Source organism: Conger conger, chromosome 11 (genome assembly GCF_963514075.1).
Source record: "Conger conger chromosome 11, fConCon1.1, whole genome shotgun sequence".
NCBI lineage: Eukaryota > Metazoa > Chordata > Actinopteri > Anguilliformes > Congridae > Conger > Conger conger.
Window position 1 is genome coordinate 31,076,470 of NC_083770.1, and position 27,644 is coordinate 31,104,113.

A 27,644-nucleotide genomic window follows, 5' to 3' on the forward strand; every position below is an offset into this window, starting at 1 on the left:
ATGCAAAATGCATTAGACTATTAAGAAAATGAAGCTAAGAGGGGTTGGGCATTAAATGAAGGACACTGTGTTATGCAGCACTCTCCATCAGTATGAAAGCACATGATTGTGAGTTTACACTTCACTGGGGCCAAAATGGAGGCGGGGGGACACGTCGGCTCCTGTACACCAGAAAGGAATAGTGTGAGACAGCAGAAGGATGGAAGAGAAAAAGGATAGAGCGCTATATGAAAGGATGGATGTTATGTGCACCATTAATTGGCCATATATATTATTACCTTTCTTAGTCACCAACTGCAATTGTCTTAATTCAAATTAGCAACTATTTTGCCTACATCTGATTTAGCGCTGCTTCATTCTTGCAAGGTTTCCTCACTTCCTCACTAAGGTTCAACAGAGACTACACAGGGGCCCCAGAGCGCAATACCTGTGCATTTACCTGCACGAGCTGCACTACTACCCACACATTGCCACTTAACTGACAGCTGACTTATTTTCCATCTGTACTCCTGGATACCTGCAGCCAGGTACCTTGAGCAGTGACACAATAAAAATGCTACATAAATAAATAAAGCTTTTACAAATTACACCATCCAGGAAAGAAAATCTCTGCCACTCCTTGGCCATTAGAGCTCACTGGACAGGTGCAGACCTGTCCCAAAAACACACCAGCAACATGGCCGTAGTAAAACATAAAACACACGGACGTGCGCCCACGCATGCATGCACACAAGTCAGTTCCTGTTATGGCCTGGTATGCAGCAACCCGTTCCCAAATAAACAAATTATAAACAGTAATGACACTTTTATACACTCATCCTCCACGATGGGGGATGAGTGTATAACAGGACCTGAGAAGGAAGTTCAGATGAGCTGGACACACTCTTAGCCTAAGTGATATCTGAGATCAATAGTTTGTAATGAGTGTCAAGCAGGGTGTCCACAATGGATCACCCTCAGTCCCTTACCTATATTATAGGCTAGCCTTGTCTGTATAGGGGCAATGACAGTTCAATGACAACAGGCATTCTGAAACATACAGACAGATCATGCATAACACTGAAATTTATTCTTCTTCTCCTCCATATATATATATATATATATATATATATATATATATATATATATATATAAATTTGATTTATGTATTATTATTATTATTATTATTATTATTATTATTATTATTGCTGTTAAATGTTCCGTCCTTTGGGACTAGATTCAGATGAACCGTGACGAAGACTATTACGATGTTCCTGTCAATGTGTCCGCTCTGATTTAAAAATAGAATGTCTCTGGAGCTAATTAATATCCATTATATAGGGCTTTAAAACGGGTCATTTGAATCAGTCGTCAGCTGGGACCGAGATTCAAGGTAGGCTACATCATTGTCCAAGGACAGCGAGACACGCAATACAGCCTGCAGCATAAAGCGGGGTTCTTAAAACATCCTCGTGCACGACAGTGTGCGGTTTGATGTCAATCGCAGCGTCTCTCCCACACAGGAACATTGCTGTGTATACAAACGGACACGTTCAGTAACAGAATAACGACGCGGCGCTACGGAGCGAGCAGGTGGCTATAGAAACTTAGCAGTTTTTCCTTGAGATAGCGGGAGAGAGAAAAGAGTGAGAGACAGTGAACAAATTGGTGTTGCTTCATTGCTGTTAAATAATGCGCTGTCAACCTTAGGAAAGAGTCCAGTAGCTTAGTATGTGGCATTGCTGACACATTGTCGGGATGCCTCAACTGCACATGGACATGACATTCTAAGCGCGACTTTGTTTTAACAGTAATCTAATTTTATCAAACAAGAAGAACAGCAATAATGAGCTCCCTTCCAAAGAGCGAATCAAAAACCTCCCTGTTGAAATCTTCAGCGGCGAGTCGCAAGACCACACACCGCTCTGAACACACTGGAAACGGCCGCCGCAGCAATCATCGCCCCGTCGCTCAGCGAAGCAGCAGTACTGCAGAAGAAACATGCTGGCCGGCTGAGTGCGACGCTAGCGCCCGAAGACCTTTGTGTCACCCTCGACTCGTAAGTAATCGGAGTAGTGGGATGAAACGAGGGACCAAAAGCCAGTCCCACCATCCGCACGCCCACTTTGCCCCCGGATACGACCAGGAAGAACTGCCGGAGAGGCAGGGGATCGGGCGGGGTGGAAGGGAGCGTAACAAGCCGTCCAGACACCCACACCATCACCATCACCATCACCAGAGAACCGCCCCGGACGACATAGGTCCAGAACATCATTACGGAAACCCTCTTCCAGTTCGGGTACCCTCCCCGGCACACTCTTTATCAAAGCGCAATGACGATGCTGCGTTCTTTTTTGAGTCAAGGGACCATACAAGGGCCAGTTCGTCTCTCAGCCTGGTCTCCGACCCGCCCGCCAGCCTGTCTTCCCCTGCTTCATCGTCACCGCTGCCTGCGTCCTCCAGTCGCTCATCTGGCCGTTCCGGAAGATCCAGCACGGCCTCCTCAGAATCTGACTCAAATCTACACCCCATACTCAACTCTGTATTTGGACAGGTAAGGCCAAGTTGCGTGTTACTATGTGAAAACACATGAAGTCTTAGCCCTGTGTCCTTAATGTCTACAAGTGGCTCAGATTATTTTGCCTATGCTAAGAGAAAACCAACTTTTCCTAAGAATTGTAAAGTGGTCAAGTGTTTGAATTTGGAGCACAATGCACCACGGGGGCGCATTTATTTTGGGTGAGGCTGGGCCGGCTATGCATGTTCTGCGTATAAGAGAAAGTGAGAGTCCGCTCCGGTGCAATGCGATTCCAAAATATTACACAAGCCTACAAGTATGTAGGTGGTATGCAGTCCTTCAATATATGGTCACGAAGCATGGATTCTGTAGGCCTATTGATCAGAAGGTAGCACTGAGTTATTAAAAGTGCTGAAATGCTCACCTGTGCTGCTTCCATACACACTTGGAATACAATACATAAAATAAAATAACCTACATGAATTAGCAAGTCACGTGTTTTTATTTCGTTAGATAAATCGATATCCCATTGGTGATTCTAGGTCTAATTTGCATAGCCTACATTCAAACCAGGTGAGTTCAAAGATGGCGGTCTGCTTGAATGGATAGCGTACCTGAATATTTGCATATCCAACTCTTTCAACAGGAAGCTTAGCCTATATTAGCCCACATTCATTCGTGAAAACAGAATTTAGGATATAATTATTATTAGAGACATAAAGGCGGAAATGTGGTAATTACTGTGTTTCTATGTTATAGATCTATAGACTATAGCGCAATTTCCGAGACAAAGCTGATGCTGAGGGGAGAAGGCCTATAGGCAAATACTTAACGGATTCACATAAGTTGACCGTTGTCATTACCCATAGCCTACTCACTGAAAATGTGTTTGCTATTATAAAAAATAAATAACGTGTGGTGTCAACTGAGAACCACACGCGTCATGTTTAGCCTATTCGGGGCGCATAAGTGACAGTCAACTTGCGAAAGAACCCAACGCGGTCTAAAGGACGCCCACCGGGCCTGTGTGTGTTAAAAAAATATTATCGGAACTGTGTATATTTGGAGTCTGAATCACGCTGACGTCTGTTTCTATCGCTGAGTCGTTAGGGACTGCCGCTTGGGGGTTTGAGGGTGGGGGGGTTGCTTCTTGCGGATCATATTTTCAACACTTTGCGGAATCCCGGCCGTGAAAACCTACGATGCGTTACATCTGGGTGAAGACTATCAATTTAAAATTATATTGTTTTCGAATGAGTGGGTGACTGCATGGTTTAGGGAGTCCTTTTGTTTTTATTTTCGTTGAACTGACACGGGGCTGCTGGTGTTTCCTGTGATAATACTGGAGGTCACTTGTTCACCTAAACGACCAAATCTGGGTGGCCTATATCAGCAAAATTAAGTCTTGCTTTTCCTGTGTTTTAACTAATATCACTATTGTACTAGTACTGTTATTGTAATACTCCTTAATATGTTGTTGTCAGACCACCTAACTGTCTTATATATCTGTGTATACTGTTACTGGATTCTTACTGATGTGGTTCCAATTCAATTTCCTGCTCTGGAGCCAGGTAATCCATCCACAGGAGATTTGAACCTGATCACCTTCTGGTTGAACTTGTGTTGCATGAAGACTTTGCACAGCTGTATTGCGTACGGGTTATCAGCTGTGATAAGAAAAGTGGATATTGTGGTAGATATGAACCCCATCTTTGAAGGCACTGGATTGAAATCACATGCTGTGGGAGAACACTATAAACACATAGTGCTGAGGTTTCCTATTCTTAATGAATCCCCAGCCACAGGTGCCAGTCTGTGTCATATAATTGAGCACAATGGTTCAAGGTCATAGAGCATCATGTAAGGGTAGTTCCACCACCACAGTGAAAATGCATGATGTTAATTGTTGATTGTCACGCAGTAGAGATTGTGTTTGTGAACAGTGTTTGGATTCTGGGAAACTATAAATATAATTTTTTTTTAAATTTTGGAACAAAGAACAATTTAGCATATAGCTTCTCTTCTGACCTCTGGCATAACCTTTTGCATTTACACTTGTTTCTTTTTCTGGTTATTCTGTATGAAAAAAACACAGTTTCACCAGTGCAGACTAGCTGAAATTTGCTTGTGTCCTGGAATACTTTGTTGAATTAGCATGCTTGACCTTATTTTGTTTGGCTTTCGATCCTCATCTAGCCCTCTCGGTTTTACATGCTGACTGGATTTTGTGATTAACCCGTTCTATTCAACTCTGTTTCCTGCCTTAGCACTCCTAGTTTCCTTCATTTTTGAAGGTGACTGGGTGAAAATTAAAATCCTTGTTGGTTGCAGCCTGCAGATTAAGTGCTCTGAAGCTCAGTGTTCAAAGCCGCCCTGCACCCGGTAGGCCTTCGAAGACTAGTCAGGTTAGATAATTTGGGATAGGCAGATAGGAACCAGAGTTAATTGTCAGCCTGCAGTAGTCATTTTCATTGTCCATTCCCCACTCATTTCCCTATCGTTGTTCCTGTTATGGTCGGTCCTAGACCAGGCAGGTCATAACAGCTTCTCACCTTGAAAATACCTTGCATGCAGTTGGCATGATGTGAAAACATCAACAAAGTTGTGTGGAAATAGTTTTATCAGCCAAGCTGATAAGATTTGCATTGGAACCTGGAATGCTAAAGTGGATCTCTCCTTGTCCAGGTCTAAAGCAAGTTATCAGGCATTGACAGCAATTCTTATTATTATCTTTTATCCATCTTTTTTCACAAAAGCTATTACATAGATCAAACTGAAATCAGACAGATCTGACGGTGAGCTGTGCCTGGTTTCAGTCATGTCATTGTCGTGTTTTCAAAGGAATATTTGCTCTCCCTTTATTTCTGCATTTGCATGATACAAAAAATTCCCCACATCAGATTCTGACTTCTCCTCAGTTTTCATGATGCAGCTATCGTAAATTCAAATGGCAAAATCATGTCTTTTTGCAATCAACCATAAAATACAGTGTTTATGTATAAAATGGGCTCTAATTCCTACACTGATTTCCCAATGTGGATGTTAATGGTGAATACCCTCAAATTAAAGTTGAGAGTCTACAATTTAACCTCATGCCAAAAGCCAAAACAACAGAATTGTGTCGCTATCCAAATGCTTACACACTGCAGAATGAATGTACTGAAGACAACTTTCCTTGACAGCTATAGCAGGATAGAAAACAGATTCAGCTCACTTTGTCTGATATCAGCATGATGGAATTTGGCCAAAACACCTGCATGGTTCTGAAAATATTTTAAATGTGCTACAAATGCCTTTGTATTTGCAAAGCAGTTCTAGAAAGCAGCTTGCTGAAGTCAAAGGTTTGTTTTCCATTGCTCAGTGAGAACAACAAACCTCTACATCTGGAGCACCCCATGTCAACTGAAAGATGTGAAGCTGTGAAAAAGCAAAAGCAATGCAGATGGAAATTTTTATGGAAGAGAGCTAAATCAGATTGTCACCATTGAATTATCTTGGGCGACATGGCTCAGGCAGTAAGAACAGTCGTCTGGCAGTCGGAGGGTTGCCGGTTCGATCCCCCGCCCGGGCTGTGTCGAAGTGTCCCTGAGCAAGACACCTAACCCCCAAATGCTCCTGACGAGCTGGTCGGCGCCTTGCATGGCAGCCAATCGCTGTCGGTGTGAGAGTGTGTGAGTGTGTGTATTACATTACATTACATTACATTTCATGGCATCTAGCAGACGCTCTTATCCAGAGCGACGTACAACAAAGTGCAAATCAAGAACAAGTGCAAAGAGGACCTGAGAGGACAGTACAGTTCCGAGTCCTAGTGTAAACATACAGATAATCAGAACCCTTGAAGAGTACAATCAACTTTCAAACTAGCATACAACAGTTGGCAGCTAGAATACAACAATACAACAGCCAATAAAAAACAACAATACCTATACAAGTAACAATGTGTATACAATCTATACATAAGTGCCATTACAGTCTAAGGCTAATCATGGAGTTGGGGAGGGAAAGGTGTAGCCTGAAGAGATGGGTCTTCAGTCTGCGCCTGAAGGAGGTCAGAGACTCTGCCATTCTGACATCCACCGGGAGGTCATTCCACCACCGTGGGACCAGAACAGACAGCAGTCATGAGCGTGAAGTGCAGGTGTGACAGGGGGGAGGCGCCAGATGGCACGAAGTGGCAGAACGAAGGGGTCTTGTTGGTGTATAGGTCTTGATAAGGGATTGAATATATAGAGGGGCTGATCCTTTAACTGCCTGGAATGCGAGCACCAACGTTTTAAATTTTATGCGAGCCATAACAGGCAGCCAGTGGAGGTTGCTGAGCAGGGGGGTGACGTGAATGTCTGGGAACATTGAATACCAGACGGGCTGCAGCATTCTGGATCAGTTGTAGGGGTCTGTATGAATGGGTGAATGAGAAGCATCAATTGTACAGCGCTTTGGATAAAGGCGCTATATAGATGCCAATCATTTACCATTTATCTGCAACCCCATGCACAGACCCCATGTTTGAGACCTATTGCCAATTTGGGAGATTGTAGACATCTGCATTTCTCTGAAACACATGGTATCAGCTGCTTCACAAACCACAGATAAGCTTGCACAGATTGGAGTTGGAAGAAGACCTTTCACATATGCTTTTACCCATGCAATGCAGGTGTCTGATCAACCGACCAGAGTCACTAGATAGCTGTGAAAAGATGTTCAAATAATTAAAAGTGTGTGATGTAATAAAATCTCACTTTTTGCAGGAAATGTGAAATCATCCATTAATATTATTTTGCAGCTATGAAGACGTGATTTATAAAAGCTGAGTTCCATCTGCAGCCATTCATAGATGTAGCACAGGTAGAATGCCGTATGTTGTCTAATATCTTTGCACTGGTATTCACAATGAATATCAATCTTAACATCTAAATTATCATTTAACATATACAGTACTGTGCAAAAGTCTTTGGCAAAAAAAGCAAAGATGCTTTCAAAAAATAATGAAATTAACAGTTTACATATTGGAAAATGTACTACAAAGAGCAGTGAAAAGTTAAAAACTAAATAAAATCAATATTTGTTGTGACCACCCCTCACCTTTAAAACTGCATCAATTATCTTAGGTACACTTGCAGTTTTATAACAAAATCAGCTGGTAGGCTGTACCAAACATTTTGTAGAACTTGGAAACTGGAAATATCAAAACAGCAAAGTCCATGTCTTCATAGCTGCAAAAGAATATTAATTTATGAGTTCACATTAGTTAAAAAAAATTTCATTACATCACACACTTTGCATTCTTTTAACATCATAGCTACACTTTTCTCTCTCTCAAGTACTTCTGAAGAAGCAAAAGCTCACAAACAGCAAATCACCCAGCCATTTTCATGAAAACACACACATGGATAAAATGTGTTTTGGGAAAATTGGTCTTCCTATCAGGCCGGAAAAAGGCTACTGCAGACATAGTAAATCTGTCCAAATGAAAATAACTAATTAACATCACAATACTTCTACTTACTGTCACTTATGAAGTATACCATGTTTCATTAGACCCAGTCCATAGTGCTGTATGGAGGGATAGATGCAGTAAACGCGTTGTCCTTTTTGTTAAATTGACATCGGTCAATCCGTATACCGCCTGCAATATCGGTATTCAAAGCATTGATGACAAACAGATTCTCTGAATTTATGCTGAAATCTCACCGCATATTCCGGAAATGAACTGAGAGTACAGGTAGGTATCGATTAGAAAAATGATTATTTCCGTTGTTTTTATTTCTGCTGTTATATTTGAAATGTAGCGAGTGCATTCTCTGCAGTCACTCATGGAGTTTAGAGGAGTTGTGCTTCAGATTGTCAAGATAGAGGAGACTGAACAGCAGTGTCTGCTTTCTTAAAAATATGATATTGGCTCCTGAAGTACCCGGCAGAATGACGATGTTGATATGTCATGGAAGATACTCTTCACCACCATCGTCAACAGGGTGAACTCCAGAATTTAAATGCCACTTCCTGCTTTATCTCTTTAAAATCTACCCTGCATGCTATTTGTCATGTACATTGAGTACCTGAAGTCTGTAACCCGTATACATGACCAAATGCTAAGTGTCTTTCCTGGTGATGCTCTGCTAGGTCGTCCGTCTTGTCATCTGCAAGTGAAACATGTGTTCAATTGGATTCAGGGCATGTGATTGACTTGTGCCAGTTAAGAACATTGCAAAAAAATATTTAAAAATTGAACCAGTTCCAGTAGCAGCCATTCATGCCAAACCTATAACACTACCTCCACCATGTTGCACAAATGAGTTCCTTGGATCATGAACAGTTGCAGTGTATTTTCTAAGCAGTTTTCTATTTCCTTCACTTTGGTTCTGGTTAATACTCATCTAATCTGTCCATAAGGCTTCCAGAACTTGTTATGGTAGTCTTTGACACATCTCTGCCGACATTCTGGAGAGTGTTCTTGATCCGTTGGCAGCTGAAAAGGGTTTTTTCTTCAAAATTGAACATAATCTAGGTTGAGAGACATAACAGACATCAACTGACTTGAGTTACCCCAATATAGCTCAGGTGTTACCCGGATATAGCAAGACTGTTCTAGTCACATAGCAAACTTTCACTTGTCAACCAAATGTAGCCAGAGTTTGATCTGAATGCGTAGACATCATTTAACTATTTCGCTAGAATTAGAGGAGAAACAGCAATGCGTTGAGAGTGGAGGGGGGCTATTGTGGACAATTCAGTGTAGAGTCAGTGTACTCCTCAAGTGAGCAACTAACACATCAGCCTATGAGGAGTCCTTGTGGACTGAGGCACTGCCTATAGCATTGGTGCCAGGCCTCCCAGAGACCTGATCAATGGTCTAACCATGCTGTCTGACCTCCCGTATACTTACAGACTTATAGGCTAACAGTAGCCTGACTGCTTAGATCAATACATTCATCAGACTCTTTCAGCTGCCCACATTTGCAAACAGCAACAGGAAATGCCAGACAAATTACAGAAATTTGCCTCCTTTTGTTACAAATGGTGAATCTCCAAGGCTTCCCTTCATATATTACCTCTTGGTGGCCAAAAATGATGCTGAATTTCCTTCTCAATAAAGTTCACCATCAGCTACTTTAAAAGAAAGTCTGACTGCATTTTAAATAGAGTACATTATGAAATGTTTCGTGTAAATTCAGCAGTAATAGAATTTGTATTGAGTCCAGAGAAAAAGACTCAATCCAGAGAAAGAGTTGATTCATGCCCAGCACTTTATTTCTGATGACTGTAGTTCCCTTTTTAACATTTTTTAACTAAATGTATTTGATCTGTGCAACAGACCTTGACAGGAGGTCTTTCAGTGACTATACCTCGTCCTGCACATTGCATAGAGCATTCAAAATAAATCTTATTCTGAACAATATTGTGTTCTGTCACCCAGTCCGTCCTGTAATTGGGTTGTTATTGACACTTACAAAATCACCTTTCCTTGATTCTTAATATTTCACAGTTTTGGTGCCAGAATGTTCTGTGAAGTTGGAACACAGGTCATTTAAAATGGCCTAGCTATCAGCAACTCTATTCAGCACTCTAAACTCAAAAAAGTCTATGTTGGATGGTTATCTTCGGTTGCCGTTCTCTACTTTTATATACTATTTGAAAGAATTATAATCCTTTCAAACCTCTTTTAATTGGCATATATGCTTTACAGGTGCTGTTTGAGCTGTGAATTGATGAAGTCCCGAGTTTCACCGTATTGTCCTCTGTGTTTTTAAGTGAAGGCGGGGCAGTATTTGAAGAGCAAGATGTTTCTATTTAAAAACCAAAGTAATTGAGAGCATATATTAAACCTCTCGTATTAATCAAAAGCTCTATATTCATGGCTACTTGCTTATCGTGAGCTTGGGCTTTGACGAAAGCCACTTTGATGTTCAAAGTGTGGTGTGGTCAGTACAGCAGCTGCTTTGCTGCCCTTGGCCCTTCTTTTGCTCCACTTCTCTAAAAAAAGGGTGGTGGCACAGCTGTTGCAGAAGTAGGTGATTAATAGTGATAATAATTTTTTGTAATCTGAAGGATGCTGTGACATGGCGTGAAGTTCTTCATGGCGTGAAGGGCGACATGGCTCAGGCAGTAAGAGCAGTAAGAGCAGTCGTCTGGCAGTCGGAGTGTTGCCGGTTCGATCCCCCGCCCGGGCTGTGTCGAAGCGTCCCTGAGCAAGACACCTAACCCCCAAATGCTCCTGACGAGCTGGTCGGGGTCTTGCATGGCAGCCAATCGCCGTCAGTGTGTCAGTGTGTGAGTGTGTGTATGAATGGGTGAATGGAGAAGCATCAATTGTACAGTGCTTTGGATAAAGGCGCTATATAAATGCCTGCCATTTACCATCTTCTGTCAGTATATCACTTGGTCTGCCAATTTGTGCTGATCACCCCACACCTTTTGTGTACATTTCTGCATATCAGTGAGGTAACATACTGATATGCAGCAAGTATTACAGTACAGTTCAGGGATATATAGTTTTAATTAGTGAAATAAGGAATATGAAGCAGTCCTGTTGATTTCTTTGATTCTGGCACTGAGCTAGGAGAGGGGTGTAATTGAAGTGATTTAACCCAATCATATTTGATGTAAAAATGTATCCTGCTGTTCATTCATAGTTGTCTTTTTGCATTACTTTTTGTATGATAAAATGTAAATTATTGTTGCAAAATAATCTAGTTTTTTTCAGTGCGCAGGCACAATAGTAAGTCAAATTTTACTGATTGATTTATTGAAATAATTATATTAGTGCTTGATGGAGAGACATCTTGTTTCCTCATGAATTTTCAAATCTAAAAAATGTCTTAGACTAGTGTGTGTGTGTGTGTGTGTATGTGCAGATATACACGTGTGGTACAAAAGAAAGGTTGTAGTTACCCCAAGCTATTTTTTATTAGACCATTGCAGTTTCAATGACAGGATGTCATTCTGTTGTAAATAAATAATGTTGGGGACTAAAATCGTGACTGCCGTTGGCTCCCCCTAAATGATACAACATTACCCTGCCACCCTGAGGTGCTGATGACAGTGGACCAGCAGTGAGCACAGGTTTAAGATTTGAAATTATTTCTTCACCTCGTAGCTATAGCACATTAACTCAACCTGTGGTGGCAGTGAAATGTTGTGACATTAATTTAAGGATCATAATGAGAAGGTATGCCTAATTACTGTTTACTGAACTGTGAAATTGAAGTTTTGCAAGAGCAAGGGGTAATTTTCAGAATGTGTTGTGGGGACAGTTTCGTTGCATTCTATATAGAGTACTCTCTGCGGGTAATGTCACGGCCCATTCAAGTGGAATGAAAAAAGTGCTCTTAATACTGGAACATTTTGGCCAGAACATAATTTGGGAAGAAGCATTTATCAGCTGTTTGGTGGAAGGGGTGGCAGACAGCAGTGAGAACACATAGAGGCATGCTAGGGATGTTGGGGGTGCCCTGGAGGTGGAAGGATGATGGCCCCAGTGGGGTGAGTGGTACTGCCCTGGTGAGATAGTTCTGCTGTGGAGGGCTGTTCTAAAGTGCACTATGGAGATTGTATCTATGTGTCCACGTCCCAAATGATCATTTCTATACCTATAAGCATAATTACATGTTTATTCTATCATTTTAGTTTTAATGTGCCTGTGATTTTTGTGTATTCACCATTTAGTATTCTATTATCCTTCCCCGGTCTTCTCTTTTCAATGGCAAATATCAAATTAAAAACAGCGAAAGAGAATTAATTTACTCTTAGATCATTGTGTCTACAAAGTAAAATGGTTGCAGGAGTGTCTTCCTAGACGTCGCCAGTAACATAACTGGCAGGTGATTTGAGATAGAAAGTAGCTGAAAATGATTTGTTGACCTTGAATTTTAACTTCTGTGACACACATATCAGACGCAGTTCCAGTAGACATTGTTGGTGGTTTCAAATAACATTATTTGAAAGCCTGTCACTTTTGAGAAGAAAAAAAAAACTTAATCTCAAGGAATTAATTTCCAAGTGTAGATTTATTTTGGTAATTTCATACTTTACTCGATTTCCTAGAGCACCTATCACCTGGGAAATTAAATGAAGCCCGCCAGACAGCTCTTACAGAAATGGCAAAAATAAAACCTGTATATTTATTTTCATTAGATAAGCTGTGGAGGCTGTACTGCGTACATGATTATATCTGCTTTCTACAACAGGTGCAAATACACACACGCATGCATGCACACACACACACACACACACACACACACATTGCTGACAAGTTTCTCTGACACACTGAAGCTTTGGCTATTATTAAAATTGACATCATCCCAAAGGAGGCGATTCTATCCTGATCCAGTCTCTCTCGCCAATTTCTAACCCTGCACACAATCCCTACAGAAATCACACTCTGGCAGTAGTAGCTAAATATAGCCCTCTCCAAAACCAGATTATAAGACACAAAAAGAGAGAAAAGGCAGGTTTCTAAACAGTATGTGTTTTGAAAATTCTACTTTAAATGAAATATTAATTTTCAACCCAATCATAAGAGCTGGACATGTACTTCATTTAGCATTTTTTATGAAAAGAGGTATTTTCCATTTCAGGTTATGCAATGCAAAACTCAGATCAATATAATCAAGGTTCTCTGCTAATGGCCAGTGCTTGTTTAAATACAAAATTAACATGAGAGGCAATGTAATGTGCTGTGTGTTGAAATTAATTCTGTTTGAAGTGCATGGCTCGGCTAGACCTCATAACGTGCAGATGCCCACTGAACACACCAGGGAAAAGTTGTAATGGAGATGACTGGAAACAGAGAGGTGGGAAAAGCACTGTAAAAAGACTCTAGGGCCGTGCACAGAAAGGGCAATGGGGCAGTAATACCAAACATTTTGGGCATTGTATGTGGGACCACTCTACTATAAAGCTCTACACTGATGTCATGTATGACTATGAGCCATCAAGGAATGGAATAATTTGAGCCTCTCTGTTCATCAGTGTGCTGCAGAGTGTGAGGCTTCGCCTGTCCATCATTCAGTGCAGAAGCCTTTTAGCTGTGGTGTTAACCAATCAATGTGTCAGTCATTGTGACATATGTCCAGCATGAGAGAGCGTCTTGCATGGCACCCTGTCAGAGAGAAGGAGAAAGATGAGACAAAGAAAGAGCCGCGTGAACACAGTCTCACAGAGGTGCGGTTATGTAAGAAAAACATGCAGCAAAATGTCTTTTCCTCTCCCCCTCTCTTTCTCTCTTCTTTTGCATCTCCGTACTGATATTATGTGGAAATGTCTTTCCGAAACAATGTAAGGAAGTGTTATGTAAAAGCACAGCTGAGGTATTCTGGCTCTCTCTCTCTTTCTCTCCTTCCATTCTGTGTCTGTGTGCGTCTGTGCCCAGGTCAGAATGACCTTGTCGTGGTCCCTGTGGAGAAGGAGACAGAAAGGAGGGAGGGATGATGGAGAGGAGAGGGGAGATGAGGATAGAGATGGAGCTAGGAGAAAGGGAAAGCAGAAAAGGGAGCAAGAGAGGGGGCGAATGGAAAAGTGTAGTTATATTTATCGCATGGCTCCCTGGCCTTGGCGTGCTCAGTGTGAGGTCAGTTTGCCTCCTTTTGTTCAAAACCTAGAATGGCAATTAAAGGTGCAGCCACCTTTTAGACAGGGTCTGAAATTACATTAAAATAAATGTGTATTATAGAAATAGAAGAAAAAAGACAAAAATGTGTGTGTGTGTGTGTGTGTGTGTGAGTTTCTGTGCATGCGTGCATAATATTAATGCAATATAGAAGGCCACCCAAAGATGGCAACAGTGGGTGTAAGGGATGGAGGAGGTGGTAGGAGAGAGGGAAGTCTGGGACAGAATAGAAGATGAGGGGATGAAGGCAGGCGCTGAATGAGTGAAAACCCAAGCAGATATCCAGGGCTGGACAGAGGCAGAGGGGTGTATTACAGATCCAGTGTTGAATCGTTTAATGTTTCACTACATCTCCGTCAGCTCTGCATCGTTTCACATCGCACCTCAAACACACATCCACACAGGTTGGAAAATTATCACATGCCAAAGGGTCTTAGGATACTTGGCCCGTGTGGTTTTCTTCCTTGTCTTGTGCAGGCAGCCAGCCAGCATGCTCTTTCCCTTCTCCGTCTCTGTTCTGTCGTTCCTGCGCCATTTAAAAAGATTTCTCCTGCTTCTTCGGTCCCCTCCCCTTAGCCCCCTTCTCCCTCTGTATCTAATGGGATTAGCCTACCGTGGCGCATGAGCTCAAACAGACATCTTTGTTAAACTCTGTCTGCAATTATTAACATTCTGCTTTGGATTAACTGCCAGTGTTTACCACTCTTGCTTATTCTCCCTCTTTGTGATTGTGTGTGTGTGTGTGTGTGTGTGTGTGCAAGTGTGTTGCATGTGTGAGGAACTCACATAGCATTTACATATGCATCAGTGTACAAGAGTGTGTGTACACTGTGCTTACATGATAAGCACACACCACTTGTGTCTGATTTGTGATGTGTTTCAAAGTTTACAGTGAGCCTCTTATGCGCCGGGGGGGTGTGGGTGCTTGGTGTCTTTACCAAGAGGATTCAGAGAAAAGCAGGGATGACATGAAGAGAGGGAGGGAGGAAGAAAGATAGAGAAAGAGAAGAAGAAGTGAGATGAAAGGACAGAGTGATAGATGCAGGTGCTGGGAAGATGGAGAGAGGGAGTAAAGCAGAAGAGAGGACAAAGAGAAAATAGGCAGAGAAAAGTGTATAGAAATGTAAAGAGTATACAGAGAAGTGAATGCACAGTGATATCATGTTCAGTTGAAGGCCACTGAAGCAGGTTTATTTCTGCTTACGTCTTGCAGTGATCTCAGGCTCTGCTAGTGCAGTGCTGTGGGTGAATTTTGAAATGCATTTAATAGGCCTGTTTGCGTCTGGTGTTGTATTTTTAGCAGCCTCCACAACCCTGTGTGTGTGCGCATGTTATGGACTATGTGGGTATGTGCTTTTGTTTTAGTGTCTTGAGCTCTTAAAGAGGAAAAGAGAATGTGCTGGCTGATGAGTCTGAGTCTCTCTCTCCCTCTATCCGTATGGATGGTTGCAGACTGAAATGGTTGGAGAATGCAGGTGGATGAATACACCCCCAATCCTCACTTTGCTGCTTTGAACACTTACATTTCAGCTGGATGACGGGCATGCCCCTTTCACCCCCTTTCCCCCCTCTCTCTCCATCTCCCTACCCTCCTCTGTCCCCTCCCTCTGCTTCTCCAGATGTGTGAGCTGATGTGTTTTTTCTCCTTCTTTGCCTCTCATGTCAGCAGGTTCATCCATCCGTGCTAACTAGCAGAGCCCACCACTCTCTCTCTCTTTCTCTCTCTCACTCACTCTCTCTCTGTGTCTCTCACTCTTTCTCCTTCCATTTTTTCCCTTTCCCTTGGGCTCTCAGCATCTTTCCCTAGGTTCTTCATGTCTCCACCAAATTTTAGCCTCCACCCAAGAAAGAACTCAAGAACACCCGAACACATGCATACACACAAACACACACAAACAAGAGTTCACAGAATTCACAAGACTTTCTCACACACGCACACGCACGCGTGCACACACACACACACACACACACACACACAAACACACACAAACACTCAGACTGAGAGATCCTTAGCTATGGGAAACTGCATAAAATCTCCTATCAAAAATCAAAAAAAGAAGGTAAGCTCTCTGTGGATTGCTGTGCTTAATGTATTCTGAGTCTCTGAGTGAATATACTGTGAGTGCTGTGTCTTAGTCTCTGTTACATTGTACAGGAGGGTTTTGGCTCATTGTGCAGGAGGGTTTTGGCTCATTGTACCGGAGGGTTTTGGCTCATTGTACAGGAGGGTTTTGGCTCATTGTACAGGAGGGTGGAGGGTTTTGGCTCATTGTGCAGGAGGGCTTTGGCTCATTGTACAGGAGGGTTTTGGCTTTGCTATAGTTTTCAGTTCAACACTATGCAGGCTGGCATTGCAATTCTGTTGTAACAGACTGTACAGAATAGACCAGTTATATTTCACTCTGCTGGACTTGATAAGACATTGTGTTGTATTATATCTGTATTAGAAATATAATTGTACCTCATTAAGCTCTTGTGTAGAGCATTAGTGTGGTCTGACAGCTTTTTATTTGGCCTGTACTGTACTTGCGTTACGCTGTGATGTTAGATGCTGTGATGGGCTGTATTTCACTGCAATATTCTTTTGTGGACTATTATCAATTATCAATAATAATAATGATAATAATAATAATTATCATTATTATTTTATTCATTTATTATATAGCACCTTTCATGCAAAAAGTATAGCACAAAATGCTTTATAGAATATAACAAATAAAATAAAACAAGACATATACTGTATACAGCGGCACGGATGGTGCAGTGGGTAGCACTGCTGGCTCACAGCAAGGAGGTCCTGGGTTCGAATCCCCGTCGCCGGGGCCTCTCTGTGCGGAGTTTGCATATTCTCATATTCTGCGTGGGTTTCCTCAGGGTACTCCGGTTTCCTCCCACAGTCCAAAGACATGCTGGTTAGGCTGATTGGAGAGTCTAAATTGCCCGTAGGTATGAGTGTGTGAGTGAATGGTGTGTGTGCCCTGCGATGGACTGGCGACGTGTCCAGGGTGTATTCCTGCCTTTCGCCCAATGTATGCTGGGATAGGCTCCAGCCCCCCTGCGACCCTGTTCAGGTTAAAGTACAAACACCTAAAAGCCATTTCTAAAACATGTGTTTTCAGAGGTCTGTTAAAACAGGTGACTGTGGGGGCATAGCAGGTGTCTATGGGGGCATAGAATGTGAATGAAAGGAAGCTTCTCCACTTCTTTTGTGATTTACCTTCGGAATACATAGGAGACCATGTTCAGACCATCTGAGGGCAAGTTTGGGCTGATAACTAATTAAGAGTGCAAGTCCCAGCTGGCCCTCTAATTAAATCTCAGTTCAGACACCACCTCAATGTAGTGTAGTAGCTGCAGCCTGCAGATGGCCAATCTCCCAACCTGCAGACCTACATGCAAAAGAGCACAGCACTCAAGGAAGAGAGGCTTCAAAGTCCATTGTTTGCTTGCGTTGCTTTGTAGCAGGGAACAGCATTCCCTTTCTTCACACAATCAAACTGTGAACATTAATGCATTAATTATAAACTGCTACTTTTTAAATTCATTATAATTTATGCTTGAAATATGTCGCAAGATATACCAGTTATTTCTGCTTTGGCTGTATAACGACCGAGAATGTATCAATATTAAGAAATGTTAGTACATTGGCATTTACTGAAAGATTTGGATAACCTTCATGTCTTCAAATGTGTCATCCAATGTATTTTTTCAGTAAATGTCAATACATTTTCATTGTGTACAGGGACACAGTGAGCCATATGGGTAAGGGCAGGATACAGTGCAGGTCAGTAATGCAGGTCTGCATCGCAGTATTTACAAACCCCCTGGGCCACCCAGGAGGAAACACAACCCAGGGAATGATCACACAACTCTCCACCTTTTTAAACAGGGCTAGAGTTGTTCAACTGAAAAACAAGGCTGTTAAATGGGGTCACATCTAAGAATACCACAACAATCCATGAACGTTGAAAAGATCTCAATGTAGATTTGCCTTTCGACACATTACTGCAGCTAGTGCAGGGGAACCGTTGTGAGAGGGGGACTATATTTTGGGATGTACGTTGTATGTAGAAATATAGTCAGGGTAATTGAAATTTCTAATGAAAGGGTGTCTTTCCACAGGGTGCGATTTACAGGTGCAGAGACCGTAATGCTTGAGTGCATCACTGCACCATCAGTTCAAATGGCAGTAGCAGCTGACGCGATTCGCCCAGACCCCCCACCAACCCCCCCCCCGCCCCTCGCCCCCCCTCCGACACACGCACAAACACAAACACACACTCACACACAGACACACACACAAACACACACACACAAGCTGGTAAATACAAAGCAGACTGACAGGGAATTAACAGTGAAACAGAAACAACAGGTGGCAGCACTCTCCTCCAACTCCACTCTCCTTTTTTCAACTTACAGCAAATAGTCATACCCCACTTAGACCAGATAATACATATAACATACCCTTTAACAGTAGTTGCTGTCGTATTTATATATGAACTGGAAGGATGTTGTTTAAATGTCATTGTTATCAGTTTGAGAGATATAATAGATGTATGTAATGGCAATTATATGAATGCATAATTGTGTTGTAGCTGTATGTCAGCCACAGTCACATGCACATTTTACTCAGTTACTCAGAAACAGCTGACAGGGCATCAGAGGGCATGATGTGCAAGATCCAGCCAGTAAAATGGCACAAATAAAAGGTGAAACAGTGTATTGGAGTGGCTGTTTGTTTGGCAATCTACAGTCAGTATGTTAGTCATCAGTTTGTTTTGTTTGTCTGTATGACTGTAAAAAAGTTAGTGCATGGCAGCTTGACCGTGAACACTAGGGCCAAAAAACAGTTCATGATAAACTGTAAGAAGGAAAAGCAACAGAGGACTATTGGAAGAGGGAGCTAAAGTGAGCTAAAGCTAATGTTCCCTCAATACTGCACTGTACACATGCATTTCTATCTCATTTTCTTTTTTGTGTGTCTGTCTGTTGCCAAACAGTTGATTGTGATATATTTCCAGCTGTATGGTTTCCAGCTCTGTGAATGCTTTACGCAAGTTTACATTACATAAAATCCTGCCACATTCTGCCACATTCTGTCAGTACATTCAACATTTGAATGATATTGATTCCATTCAAGCCCTTGTAATTACCAAATTCCAATTTCTTATTCCTCTATTCCTCTTCTTCTCTCACTCTCTCTCTCTCACTCTCACTTGCTCTGTTTCTCTTTCACTTGTAATGAGAAATCAGAAATGTGATTTCACTGCGTCATTTATAGATACACAGCATTTCTGTAGGAAGTGTATCTCCGGTTCTCTTGTTCATCTAAGAGCACATAAATACTTGTCTCTGGGGACCATGCCAGTTACTTGTATGGTCATTTCATCTGTTATGTGTCTGGCATTGCTTCCGTAAACAGAGCACAGTGCAGATTATAGAATTCAACCAAAGGAGTACTGGCTCAGCTTGTTAGTCACTCTATTTCAAATTTCATCTCTCAGTCTCTCTGACTATACAGCTGAGGTTGAAACATTTTGCATCTCCCTTGTCAGTATCAGGCTTCATGCCCAATTATTGACCGTGGTAACCTTGTCCAAACACGTGCCCTGGTTAATAGATGTGCAAGTTGCATTATTCAGCTGTCTGTGTGAATTACTCATCATGGGAGCTCCAGGTCCACCAGGTCTCATTCATTTTTCCTTCCTCTCTTCTTTATCTTAGTCTCTCTTTACATCTCTTTTTCGCATCCCCTGTTTGTTTCCACCTTCTCACTCTTTTACTTCAGTCTCTCTCACACACTGGCTGTGTGTTTACAGTGCACTTGACAGTGTATAGGTCTGTAGTGCCAGTCTACACAGCTCAGCTAGTAAACTGTTATGATGAATGAATGGAAAACTGGGCACATGTTTCTTATTGATGTAGAAATACAGATGCTCCTCTCTTTATTTTGGTCCCTCTAGCTCTCTCTACCTCTCTCTCTTGCTAATGTTTTTTGAAGATTTAGTACCCATGCAATTGTACTTTGCTGTAAAATAATGTATATATGTTGGACATGACCATTACCTAAATGAATATAATACAATGCAATGTAATGCAGTACTTCCTTAGAGCAGCCATAGCAATAGCACTGTACCGTTGCATTTTACAATGACAACAGTGGGCAACATCCCTCTTCCTGCCCACCACTCAAAAGCACAGTGGCAAATATCATTGTGCACTGCCTGTTGTATTAACACGGTGAGGAAGATTAAAGTAAATGCTTACTTAATTTAATGGCAGAACAGGAACCGGAGAGAGTGATAAAAAAAAAAGCAATTATCATAGTTACTAAATGGAAAGGGGGAAGGGTTCAATTGAATTGAGGGTATCTGAGGTTTCAGCAGTTAGGCTAGTTCATATGATAAATCATTTTTTTAAAGATACAATAATCATTTACATGTTACTGTGAAGTAATGACTGTTCATGTTCAATTTTAAATAATTGTGTGTGAAACTATGGAATAACAGAGGAAGGTTGATCCTAGATGTGAATATTGAGATAATTACAAGCTATTAATAACAAGTTATTAATCCAATAATATGTAGACTTCCTTAAAGCCTCTTCAAATAATATTACAAGTAGGAGGTACAGAATACCCCAGCACAAACTCCACATAAATAGTTAAGGGGTGAACATTTAAAAACTGAATACATTTTTAAATATTGCATAAATGATAAGGCAGCAAATATTTAGCTTTTTTCCATTAGTGCAACTGCAAATGGACTCTGTTGCAAGATTTAGTTGACACTGCTCACTCAAGCTGCTAGAAACAAATGCAATATGGCTGTTAAATATACTGACATACGTTATTTAAAGCATTGTCCGTAATAATTGCATGTAATGATCCTGATTCCACCAGAAACTCAGATTTGTGCATGAAGGCAATCCAAGCTCTGCAGTATTAGTCATAGTTTTGATGCAAACTGGTGTCAGAATGAGGAGGGGATGAACAAGAAAAAGGAAAGATGCTTTTAGCTGCACCTCTGAGGGATATAAAACAAAAAATCGCCAAGCTTGGCAAATCCTAATTAAAAGAAAATGCTTAACTTGAGATAAGAGAGAGAGAGAGAGAGTGTTTGAGAAAGACAGACAGAGAGATCAAATAGAGTGGAGTTAAGAAGAGCTTACTTAAGAATCTGAATCCTCCTGACTAAGTAAAGATGGAGTTAGTGAGAGCGTATTGTGTGTTTATTGGTGCATAACTCCTGAAGGGGGTCTGGACAGTGTGAAGGGCTGTGTGTGATGAGGGTGCTGGAATTGAGCTGAAATGTGGCGTTCTTGACATGCGAGTTAAGCATGATAATCCAGCCACTTGGGCTTAACGCGTTTTCATGGCTGCACAGATATGTTTGATGGGCTGACCAACATTAAAACCGGCTTATGCAGGCTCTCCAGTGAGCTGGAAGTATGACTGACGTCATAAATCCGTCAGTCAGACCGACTGGGGACCCTGTCATCCCAGAATCCCCCCAAATCCCCCACATTTCATCCTCACTGTCACCCCCCCCCCCCCTTCCCCCAACCCATGGTGTCTATGCATTTCTCTCAGTTCTGTGTTCAGGTTGCAGTTATTATTCCATTTTCCTAACACTGTCTCTGCCCCCCTCCCTTACTTCATCTCCTGGGCCCCCCCTGAAAGATGCTCCAGGATGAGAAGCGGAGGTACAGAGCAGTGTGGTCCTCTGAGGAAGGGGGCCCGGGAGGGGGCCCGGGAGGGGGCCCAGGAGGGGGCCCGGGGGCCTGCCAGGAGCCTCTAGTGGCCCTAGCCCAGAACTGCGCTCTGATGCACAACATACTGGGGCCTGCCTGCATCTTCCTCCGCAAAGGATTCGCTGAGAACAGGCAGACTGTACGTAAGTCTGGACACACACTTTTACACACACACACACACACACACACGCGCACACAGGCAATGCATACATGTGCAAGCAAATACCTGCCAACACGCATACAGTATACAGTCCAATCCATATATCCACAGCATCTCTTTAATGTATTGCTGCATGTGAGAATGGCACAGCCTGAGCCAAAGAGTGAAGTTTGGTATGCACTGCCAATACAATGGCAGCTACAAAAATAGATTTTGTAGGATTGCATGCTACTGCGTGCCATAGCGTTTCGAGAAACGGCGTGTGTGTGCATGTGTGTGTGTTGAGGACTGTTGATAAAAAAGATGTTATCTGTTTTGTGCAGTCAAAAGGAATCTGGAGCAAACTGCTGGAGGAACCGCTTTAACAGAATCTTGTACATGTCACAGTATCAAAACAACACAAAGCCATTTGAAATGGATGGAAGAACATGGTATTTTTGGCACCTGCACCAAATTGATGGCCTGTGCCTGTGTCTGACCTGCCTCTCATCACAAGGTGTTCATAGAGAGGCTACAGAGGCAAGCAGTAAAGACACTGCAGAGTGGGGCAAAGGCGAATGATTTATGGTCTGAAAACACGCTTTTGGTTGGGGGGGGGTGGCGATTGGGAAAAGGCCATAGAGCTGCCCTCACAACCCCACCCCCACCCCCCTCCCCAGCTCTCTTCCATGGTTCCGGTTAGGCTGCATGCGGAGTGTGATGTCAGCGAGCACATTGTGTTTAGTCTCCTGCCCTCTATCCTTTTGTTAACCCCTGAGGGTTCTGGAAAGTGTCTCTCCCCTGCCGCCTAGCATCTCCTTTAAAGGCCGCTGGTCACGGCGGGTGGGTTAAGAACGTGCATCCCCCCTCCCAAACAATACCCTTCCTGCGTAAGCAAGACCAACGATTCCTCCGTCATACCACCGTCAAAGAGCAGAAAATACCAGTCGCGTTTGTCACAGAGGTAGCAGCTGTGTGCGTACGGCTTTGGCCGTGCCTCTGTGGAGGGGTACGGCCTCAGAACATGCAGAAGAGGGTTTTTGACAGTTGTGGTGATGTTGCCTGTGCTGAGGATCATGGGCCTTACAGCTTCTCTCTTACCACAGAGCAGCATGAGGAAAGCGGAAGCTCCAGTCACCTGGTGTTGCACCTTCAGCCACACAGGCCTGGATTCAAATGCATGTATCAAAGTGGGCATTCACCCAGTTCAACATACTGCACTAATGAATCTCTTTACTTAATTCACTTTTTTTTCATTAATTAAATGAATCCTGTCATATTTCAGTAGTATACCTGGTGGTTAATCTGTTTGTTTGTTTTTTTGTTTTACAGGACAGAGAATTGCGACCAGAGGAAATTGATGGTGAGTCCTGTTGCCCTGAGGCTGCCCTTTTGCCTGATGGTATATGGGGTATTTAGGGCAGATGGAGCCCATATGTAGGTTTGGCTTTGACTGGTGTGTCATATAGCAAGAGTTGTAGAGAAATTTAATTGAGAATTGAGAATTTATACGTAGCAGCTTAGATTTGTCATGATTCTCAGTATTACAACGATTGTTATGAATATTGTGTGTGTAAATGAAAGAAATTTAAAAAGGTGCTTGTTTCTGCAGAGTTGCGTGAAGCTTTTAAAGAGTTTGATAAAGACAAAGATGGTTTCATCAGCTGTAAAGACCTGGGGAACTGCATGAGGACCATGGGATATATGCCCACAGAGATGGAGCTGATTGAACTCAGCCAGCAGATCAACATGAACCGTGAGTGTGTGCGCACCAGGGTTTACTCACATCATAAGAAAACACTGTAACTCTTCCTTTCAAGGGTCCTACACTAATTGCATAAATTACATTGCCATAATTTACCAAGTCAATTATTATAAGGTATTGCAGTAACCATAAAAGTGATCAAGTGTACCATCAGGCAGACTTTTGCGTCTTTTGGCTCACTTAGTGAGCATGAAAGTGCAGAGAGTGATTCTTCAAATAAACTATGTTACTGGTCTGGGATTTCTCTCTAAAGCCTTTTATTGGTCATGATCTTTGTCTCTCTTTTCCACCATCTGTCCCTAAAGTGGGAGGTCATGTGGATTTTGAGGACTTTGTGGAGTTGATGGGACCCAAGCTTCTTGCAGAGACGGCAGACATGATTGGTGTCAAGGAGCTAAGGGACGCCTTCAAAGAGGTAAGAAATGGAGAGAGCTGGAGGAGAGAGTGTGTAACCTTTCTATTCCAACAGAAAATGTTCAAATCACCTGTTTATTTTTGAAGATATCATTCAAATATAACTGTTGTAATTATTAAATTAAATGATGGTGTATTTTGAATCTTAGAACACTGTTTAATTGCAACAAATCTATTGTTAATTTCACAATCACAATATTTAAGATGCAAATTTTTAATATTTGTGATACCTTTGAAATTACAAATATTTATCATTCTGAATGTGAAGACCAACAAACAAAATTATGATTTTCGGTTTAAGTTACTCATTAAAGGTACTCATGAGAAGGATCAGGGTTCTCCAATCAGTTTTTTTGCTGTTTTGGATTTTAAATATCGTATTTACCTTCAGGCAATCTCTTTATTGTGTCTCAAACAATTGGTTGAGTACAGAAGCTACAGTATAACACAGTCATTGATAACGCCTCTACATGTAGTATTTGGAATTCAGGAGGAATTTTTGGAGAACAGCATATCAAGCAGTCCTCAATTCTTCCTTCCAAATTTCTCATTCTGCCCCATTGTCTTTCCCCTTCCACAACTCTTTCATTTCCTATCACCCCCCCCCAAACGGCTTGATCCCTTCCTCTCTCAGTTTGACACCAATGGTGATGGACAGATCAGCACAGCAGAGCTCAGAGAAGCCATGAAGAAGTTGTTAGGACAACAGGTGAGGTCAGATGGGTAGCCTGTGACTGCCTGGCACTCTGTCCACCTTGCTGTCCATAATTGTGATTCCATAATTGTGCAGTAAACCATGTCCCTTTTCCGGCAGGTTGGTCACAGGGACTTAGAGGATATTTTGAGAGACATTGACCTGAACGGTGATGGCCATGTTGACTTTGAAGGTGAGCAGCTTCAATTCACTCTTGCATTTTAGTAAAATGTGGGTGTAGTCATATTCAAGTTCCATATTTATTTCATTATCTTTACCATAACACAGAGCACACAAACCTGCTGCTCTTTGAAATGTGAACATTGTGAGAGTGAGAGAGAGAATGAAAGAAGGAGCATCTACACATATATTTGTCAATTTTGCTATGATGGAAAATAGAAGACAGGAAAGTTCACATCTCACTATACTTGTATGAATATGACTTTTTGTAGTGTGGGACAAGCTAACACTGGACCTTTCACATTACACCCCATCTACAGTAGCACTCTGGTATTACAAAAGTGCATTGTGACAGGTGGGAGGGTGAAAGCTTTGTAACTGTCAGATTATGTCTTTATCAACAGATTATTGCACCTCATAGACCTCCTCCCATAGGGAAACCTTAATAAAAAAAAGCAGATGGGTGAGAATCAGTCAGCTGTTTTGTTTATATTGGTTATACTTCAGTAACAGGTTGGCCAATATATATGTTGTTGTTTTTTCTCACCCTTTTCAGGTTTAAATCTAACATCTTTGCGGGACATTTACAGGTCATTCCACTAGCGTTCCAGTTGCGCTATTGCTCAACCTAACTGAGTTTGTCAATTACAACCATACCTTCCTTGTACTATATACTACCTTGTAGTGTTGAGTGTACATTTGACACATTTCTGTGCTTCCCTTTCTCTCTCTTTCCCTCTCTCCCCAGAGTTTGTCCGAATGATGTCCCGCTGAAAGACAAGGACCTGACCACATACACTGGATGTCAGTCAGCTGCTGCCCCTGCCCCATTACACGGATGAGGAAGAAACATTGAAAGAGAAAGAAGAGGAACATCACTTTACATTGAACTGAGCCACCTTTCCTAAAGAGAACTGGAAACTGAAGATCCTCTGATCTCTCAACTACAGACCAAGAAGAATTATCACCACAGCTTGCCCAAACCCAGCCAGACTGACACCAAGTGATAGACTGACACACTGACAGTTTCAGCACTTTCAACCCTCCCCAATCCTCAAATATCATTGTACATATCTTATTTGGGGAGTGGGGGCTTCCCCTGTCCTACCATGTAATGGCAATATTATTTATTTATGTTTAACGTCTGTTAGTTATGTTTACTACTTTGTATGTATGTCTCTTTGCTTGTTGGTATGTATGCATGTCTGTGTGTGTATGTGTCTGTGTGTGTTCTGTTTAATTAAGATGTGTTACCTGACTTTGTGAATGAATTAAAGTGGATGAGTGATTCAATTGCAGTCAGAGCTATAAAATGTGTGAGACAAGAGAATATTTTTTACTTTTTATTAAACATATTGAGGAGCATCACAAAGCCATGTGAAGACCACTATGCTCCAATATTACCAGTTTTGTACTGAAGACATACAAGACAGTACATCCCATTATCTGCACTTAACGTCTGTAAGAAATGTTCTCTTGTCTAATACACAGCAAGCAGACTTCTGCTGGGTTTACTTCACTCGTCCTGAGCTTAATTACACAGCTTCTGAACACATGGATGCACTTATGCGATAAACTGTGTTTGTGTGTTAGTTGTTTAAATGTACTGTATGGCAGTTACTGGTGTGTGACTTTGTCTGCGTTGATTTCTGTCATGTTACGTGTTTTTACGCATGCCAAAAAAGAAACAAACTATAAAGAAAACACATCTGTTCCTTTCAGAGGACAGATAATAAATATTCCTTTACAGGTAATGGTCTGGTGTCAACTCATGTGATACAGCTTTGGGCTTCTTTGCACATGAAGATCCTTATATAATGAACTGATATGAAGACAACATAGAGTTTACTGGTATCAGTATACTGATATAAAGTTATATCAGTGATTAATTACAGACATTTGATTTGTGTTCACTGGGTTACTTCCCCACTGATGCACATCCAGTTTACTGTAAATTGCATAAATGCTTCTGCAGCAGAGCATCAATAGACTCATGACAGTTTGTCTCATGTCATAACTGGTTCAATGAAAGGTAATATACAGTCCTTTGATACAAAGTCAAACTGGACCAATTGTTGTTTGTGTAAAGGTTCATAGTGCAGAAATTATGATCACTTAGAGCATAGTCAGCTGTTCCGGGCAACAATTGTGTCCTTGAACAATTAGTATTGAAAACTCACATTTATCAACTTACTGCCAGCATGCTTTCTTTTCTGATGGAAAAATATATAGTGAATGTTGCAGGTAAAGTACTTTGCAGTAGCCAACACAGGAAAAAATTTTCCCATTTAGAATTTGAGCCTATAAGCAATCAAGCAACCTGTAGACAGATTGTACAATTAGGTATGGTTGGTCCTTACATGACCTAAAAAAAACCCAGTCATAACATTACCACTTCCACAGTTGGTCAGACAGCCATGAGTAAAAATCTACAGGAGAAATCTCCAGTGACATGGTGTGCACGTTTGGGGCATATTTTACATAACATGCAAATTATTCCAGTACATTTGCTTAAAACAAGGTGCCGGGCCCAGGGGGCGCTGTTCGTGTGCTCTGTTGTGGTTCAAATGCACTGATCAGCGGCGATATCTGCCG

The 27,644-nt window shown here is 41.9% G+C and overlaps 1 protein-coding gene across 3 annotated transcripts; it reads left to right on the forward strand.

Moving 5' to 3' along the window:
• The first annotated feature begins 1,368 nt into the window (after positions 1-1,368).
• cabp1a (calcium binding protein 1a) lies at positions 1,369-26,803 on the forward strand. 3 transcript variants are annotated; one of them, XM_061260490.1, is made up of 9 exons: positions 1,369-2,533; positions 21,787-21,996; positions 23,103-23,186; positions 23,329-23,359; positions 23,609-23,752; positions 24,067-24,176; positions 24,810-24,884; positions 24,990-25,062; positions 25,798-26,803. In XM_061260490.1, the coding sequence occupies exons 1-9, from the start codon at positions 1,826-1,828 to the stop codon at positions 25,821-25,823; spliced, it is 1,461 nt and encodes a 486-aa protein (XP_061116474.1). In that variant the 5' UTR covers positions 1,369-1,825; the 3' UTR covers positions 25,824-26,803. The 3 variants fall into 3 exon arrangements, with proteins under 3 accessions (XP_061116474.1, XP_061116475.1, XP_061116476.1); XM_061260491.1 differs by lacking the exon at positions 23,103-23,186; XM_061260492.1 differs by lacking the exons at positions 21,787-21,996; positions 23,103-23,186.
• Positions 26,804-27,644: the final 841 nt, after the last annotated feature.